This window comes from Podarcis bocagei, assembly GCF_964188305.1.
Source record: "Podarcis bocagei genome assembly, chromosome: 9".
Classification (NCBI taxonomy): Eukaryota; Metazoa; Chordata; class Lepidosauria; order Squamata; family Lacertidae; genus Podarcis; species Podarcis bocagei.
In genome coordinates this window covers 7,534,383-7,540,382 of record NC_138134.1, presented here as the reverse complement: position 1 = coordinate 7,540,382, position 6,000 = coordinate 7,534,383, and the positions used below count along the sequence as shown (strand labels likewise).

Sequence of the window (6,000 nt, the reverse complement as noted above, 5' to 3'; positions counted from 1 at the left end):
ATTGGTTCAGCAAATTCATGTCCTATTAGTTTATCTATTATTAATCCCATCTTACATTTTACCTTGTTGCTAGAACCCCTTCAATTCATTTCAATGTCATCAGCATTCAAAAATTTTACAATATTTTTGCAAATAAGTTTTAAACTTCCTCCAATCTTCTTCCACCAACTCTTCTCCCTGGTCTCGGATTCTGCCAGTCATTTCCGCCATCTCCATATAGTCTATTAGTTGCATCTGCCATTCTTCCAAGGTGGGTAGGTCTTGTGTCTTCCTAAGGGCCATCCTTTCTAGTCCAACCCCCTGCAATACAGAGATCACGGCTAAAGAAACTCTAGTGCAGGGGTAGGCAACCTAAGGCCCGGGGGCCGGATGTGGCCCAATCGCCTTCTCAACCTGGCCCACGGACGGTCCAGGAATCAGCGTATTTCTAAATGAGTAGAATGTGCCCTTTTATTTAAAATGCATCTCTGGGTTATTTGTGGGGCCTGCCTGGTGTTTTTACGTGAGGAGAAGGTGTGCTTTTATTTAAAATGCATCTCTGGGTTATCTGTGGGGCATAGGAATCCGTTCATTTCCCCCCCAAAAGCCCACTACATGGTCTGAGGGACAGTGGACCGGCCCACGGCTGAAAAAGTTTGCTGACCCCTGCTCTAAGAGATCTCCTCCCCCACCCCACCTCTGTTTAAAATAATGTTACCAGTTTTTTTTCAATGAATCCGGGGACACTTTAAATAAATAAATAAATACATACATACTACACGTTCGGGACGTTGATGCTGCAGCGATGGCGGTGGCAGAGCGGCAGCCGCTGCCTTGACCTCAACCGCTATGTTTCCCCTTCCTCCGAGGCTTCTATCTGCTTTCTCCATGAGCCTGGGCAGCCCCTGAGTTGTAGGTTCTTCAGTGGTAGTGGTGGTGGTGAAGTAGTGTGCGGTCAGGCATGGAAGGTAAAAGAGGGCCAAGAGTGGCATTCCTACTCGCGTGCAAGCAGGAGGGCCGGGGATCCCTCAGCTGGGAAGGGAGGCTTCCCGTTGCTTAACTGACTGATGCCTGCCCCCTCCTGCTTGCACTCCAGCTCTGATAGGCAGCGAAGCGTCCCTTCGCAGCTGAGAGATCCCCGTCCCTACTCCTGCTTACACACAAGTAGGAGCTGAGAGTTAGTGTGGTGTAGTGGTTAAGAGCGGTGGACTCATAATCTGGTGAACTGGGTTCGATTCCCCGCTCCTCCACATGCAGCTGCTGGGTGACCTTGGGCTAGTCACACTTCTCTGAAGTCTCTCAGCCCCACACACCTCACAGAGTGTTTGTTGTGGGGGAGGAAGGGAAAGGAGATTGTTAGCCGCTTTGAGACTCCTTAGGGTAGTGATAAAGCGGGATATCAAATCCAAACTCTTCTTCTTCTACTACTACTCCTATAGGCAGCATGAAGCTGAGTTGCTGGGGTCAGGGAAGGTGGAGCAGCCTGGAAGCTGCATCTTTGAGCCATCTGCACCGCCATCATATGGGGACTTCCGAGCAGCTCCTGAAGCCAGCCAGAGCCAACTGCTCCGGGCTACTGAGACTGCCGCTGCTGCGTTTCCCGGGGACATTACATTAAATCCGGGGACATTCTGGGGATGGAATTTGTCTGGGGACATATTCGCAAATCCGGGGACTGTCCCCGGGAAACGGGGACGTCTGGTAACCCTAGTTTAAAAACCTCCAAGGAAGGAGAGCCCACCACCTTCTGACGGAGTCTGTTGCACGGTCAAGCAGCTCTTACATCCTCCTTAAACTGGGGTGCCCAGAACTACTCCCTTGGAGACGCCAGATTGCTATTACTGTGTTAATGAGCAGGGATGGGCAAGCCTTGCCCTGCCAGGGGCTGTGGGATTCCATTTCCCATGAGCGTACAACCACCCACCCCGGCACAGTCAACAACCAGGGAAGATGGGAGTTGGAGTCCTGCAACTCTGGAGTGCTCTCGCCCCTCCCTCACCGTCCTATAGTAAGTCAACCCCAAATGGGCAGGGTGGTGACTCAGATGGGTGTGTGTAAATAAACCCAGCTCAGAGAAGAACCGGCACTGTGAGGACTTTCCCGTCTCTCCCCAATTCCCAAATTCAAAGACAATACATTGCTAACCAATTCCACATTTATGTGAATCAACAGAAATTGAGTTGGTTTAGTCACGACGAACACGCAGGAACATGTAGGAGACGTCTGCCTTTTTTGGCGTTGCTTTTAAAAACTCAAATGTTACTGGGATAACAGAGTTGGAAGGGAACCCCCCCCCCCGCAGATATACACATACGGATGGACGGACATTACACACCCTCTGTTCTTGAATATAATTGGTTTTAACTGTTTTTAATATTGTGTTTGGATTTTCCCCAGACTAGAACTTTGGGACATCTAATGAATGTTGAGAGGGTTGAGGACAGCTAAAAGAAAGGACTTCTCCATGCAGCACAAAGTTAACCTATGGAACTCACTCCCACATGAGGCAGGGATGGCTGCCAACGTGGATGGCTTTAAGAGACAACTGGAAAAATTTGCGGAGATGGCTCTCAATGGCTACCAGCTCTGTCTCCACAGCTGGTGGCATCCATGCTTCTGCATACAAGTTGCTGGAAACCACTAGAGGACAGACTGTGGCTCTTGTGCTCAGATCCAGCCTGCAGGTTTCCCCTTGAGACTGTGAGAACAGGATAATGGACTAGATGGGCCATTGGCCGGATCCAGCGGGATGCTTCTTAGCTTCTTCTGTTCTAAAATTCATGAAACCTGCACTGAGATCACTTCCTGAAGGGCATATAAGAGACAATTAATACAGTGGTGCCCCGCAAGACGAAAGCCTCGCAAGACGGAAAACCCGCTAGATGAAAGGGTTTTCCATTTTGGAGGCGCTTTGCAAAACGAATTTCCCTATGGGCTTCCTTCGCAAGACTAAAGCCCATAGGGAAATCTCCGGGACAGCGGGGAAGCGCAGTGCGTATTCCCCACTGTCCTCTGACCTCCAACGAAGCCTGGCGGTGGGGCGGAGAGACCTCCTCCCGCCACCAGGCTTCGGAAGGCTCCTCCGAAGGCTGGCGGTGGGGCGGAGAGGCCTTCTCCCCGCGCCAGCCTTCGGATGGCTGTCCTGAAGACTTGCGGTGGGAGGAGGGTTTTCCTTCCCACCGCCAACATTCCGAATGCTGTTCTGAATGTTGGCGGTGGGGAGGAAAAACCCTCCTCCCACTGCAAGCCCTGGGAACAGAGGAGAAGCGCTGCGCCCCTTCCCCTCTGTTCCCGTACCTGTCCTGAAGGCTTGCGGTGGGGAGAAAAGCCCTTCTCCGCACCGCCAGCCTGGCAAGCAGTTTCCCTAGGAACACATTAATTGATTTTCAATGCATTCCTATGGGAAACGGTGCTTCGCAAGACAAAAAACTCGCAAGAAGAAAAAACTTGCGGAACGAATTAATTTCGTCTTGCGAGGCACCACTGTAATACCAATACTACTAATAGGTCAGACTTGTACAGCAAAAGGTGGCCCTTCCAACAGCCAGGCCCGAAGTCATTTAGGGCTCTGTAGGTCATAAGCAGCACTTTGTGGAGTTTGAAAATACACTGGGGATCCTGCACAATTGTTTCCATCACACAAAACACATGACCCCCATACCTGGATTCAGTCCACAGTCTGGTTGTTGCACTAGAACTAACTCAAATAACTACACAGGCTTTGTTCTGTTAGTAAAGTCACTTCAATAACGTAGACAAGAGGGCGGAGAGAAAAGTCTTGATGACACTTTACTGAGAAAACTGAAAAAACCTGGGTATCATTTGTGGAGAAAGGAAGAGAGGCTGTGTCTTTCTTAGTTCAGGCAGGGAGACGCTTAACTAACATACAGAGTTAAAACTCCCTCAGAACTGCTACGCCAGTAAGCATCATGCCACTCTGTCTGGTTGCTAAGCAACACCTTCCCGCCACCTAGGTTAAGCTGGCTTCCTGAGCACAGAATTACCGTATTTTTCGCCCTATAGGACGCACTTTTTCCCCTCCAAAAATGAAGGGGAAATGTGTGTGCATCCTATGGGGCGAATGCAGGCTTTCGCTGAAGCCTGGAAAGCGAGAGGGATCGGTGCGCACCGACCCCTCTCGCTCTCCAGGCTTCAGGAAGATATCCGCAAGCCTTGGGAGCCCGTGGGAGTTCCCGTTGGGCTCCCAAGGCTTGCGGACAGCAGCCTGCAGCCCAAAACCGGGGGAGTGCAGCGGAGCGCACCCCGGGCTTTGGGCAGCTCTCCGCAAGCCTTGGGAGCCTGGCGGGAGTTCCCACCGGGCTCCCAAGGCTTGCGGATAGCAGCCTGTTCTGGGGGCTGGGGTCGGGGGAAGCTCGGGCTTCCCCCACCCCAGCCCCGCGCCTGGGGGGGGGGGAAATAATTTTTTCCCTTTATTCCCCCCCAAAAAAAACTAGGTGCGCCCTATGGGCCGGTGCGCCCTATAGGGTGAAAAATACGGTAACCCTTAGGCAGCAAACTGAATGATTCCTCCTCTTGGACTCCCAACATGTTCATCTTCGTTGCTTCATAACTTTGAAGAGCTCTTCCAGCTTGAGAGCTACACTCAGGTCTCCATGGACCTGAAGCCTCCCGCAGACGTAGGCATTCAAAGGATGGAGCTCTCCCAGAATGAAGGCCTCCAGGTCACTCTCAGATACTTCCAACACCACGTCGGGACTGTGGTCGGGCGGCCCAGGGCCTATTCGCCCTCGTCCTGCAGGGGGAAAAAGGGAGGAAGACCAGTAGGCCTAGGAATTCAAATCAGGACAGCAGCTCTTGAAACCGGTGTTCACTAAATAATAGAAAAGGAACATTTGTTGGAGGTTTGCTAGTCCAGGGCAGGAACTTCAGGGCAGTGTTTTAACTACAGCATCCCTGACTGATACCCTCTGCTGACATGGAATTTTGGTTAAATCCATTATCCGTGAGGAGGGTGTCACATACAGTGGTGCCCCGCAAGACGAATACCTCACGAGACGAAAAACTCGCAAAACGAAAGGTTTTTTCGTTTTCGAGTTGCTTCGCAAGACGAATTTCCCTATGGGCTTGCTTCGCAAAACGAAGCTTGCCCCGCAAGCTCCGGGGACAGCGGGAAGCGCAGCGCGTCTTCCCCGCTGTCCCCGGACCTCTTTTGAAGCAAGGGGCGGTGCGGAGAAGATCGCTTCTCCCCGTTGCCAGCCCCGCAAGCTCCGGGGTCAGAGGGGAAGGCGCAGCGCCTTCCCCTCTCTCCCCAGACCCCTTTTGAACCAAGGGGCGGCAAGGGGGAGAAGCGATCTTCTCCTCTCCGCCCCTTGCTTCAAAAGAGGGGACAGAGCGGCGCTTCCCCTCTGTCCCCGGAGGGTCTCCATAGGAACGCATTGATTGATTTTCAATGCATTCCTATGGGAAACCGTGCTTCGCAAAACTCGCAAGAAGAAAAAACTTGCGGAACGAATTAATTTCGTCTTGCGAGGCACCACTGTATTCAAGAACGCTAGCTGGCAAGAACTAGCTTAGGATGAACCTAACGGCTAAATGCTAAAGTGAAAAACAACTCCAGTTCTAACATGAGTCAGGCTGAGTCAGGGTTTCCAGGGACTGTGGTTGGATAGGGAGCTGGGCTGGCAGAAACGGTTGGAGAGAGGATTGAACAGCTAACATGATGTATATTTTGCCAGATTAGTGCCTGTCCTAACAGAAATGCTCCCACAGGATTTTTGGACTGTGTCCAGTAATGCTTTACTGAATAAACTAGGAGTTTGCTGTGGGCCTCTGTGTTGTTGTTTGTTTGTTGTTGTTGTTGTTGTTGTTGTTGTTATTTATTTATTGAATTTACATACCGCTCTATACCCGGAGGTCTCAGGGCGTTTCACAGAACAAAATCAAAATACAAAACTTGAACCACCCCCCCAAAGAGAATTTCACACCGCTTTAACTACTTAGAAATTAGGAGTTTCGAAATTACTTACTGTAGCTGTTGAGTGGATTTCTGTTTAATTTTGA

The 6,000-nt window shown here is 51.0% G+C and overlaps 1 protein-coding gene and 1 long non-coding RNA gene across 5 annotated transcripts in view; one reads left to right on the top strand and one right to left on the bottom strand.

Moving 5' to 3' along the window:
- The first annotated feature begins 3,471 nt into the window (after positions 1-3,471).
- Positions 3,472-4,390, top strand: LOC308594648. The gene is made up of 2 exons (XR_014011519.1): positions 3,472-3,707; positions 3,756-4,390. It is a non-coding gene; the product is annotated as an uncharacterized lncRNA (long non-coding RNA).
- Positions 3,751-6,000, bottom strand: part of STOML1 (stomatin like 1) — a 25,592-nt gene continuing 23,342 nt past the window's right edge. For all 4 annotated transcript variants that reach the window (XM_081207853.1, XM_081207856.1, XM_081207854.1 and 1 more), the window contains exon 8: positions 3,751-4,732. In XM_081207853.1, the coding sequence (XP_081063979.1) occupies positions 4,530-4,732 (203 nt within the window). In that variant the 3' untranslated portion in view covers positions 3,751-4,529. The remainder of the gene's footprint in view (positions 4,733-6,000) is intronic.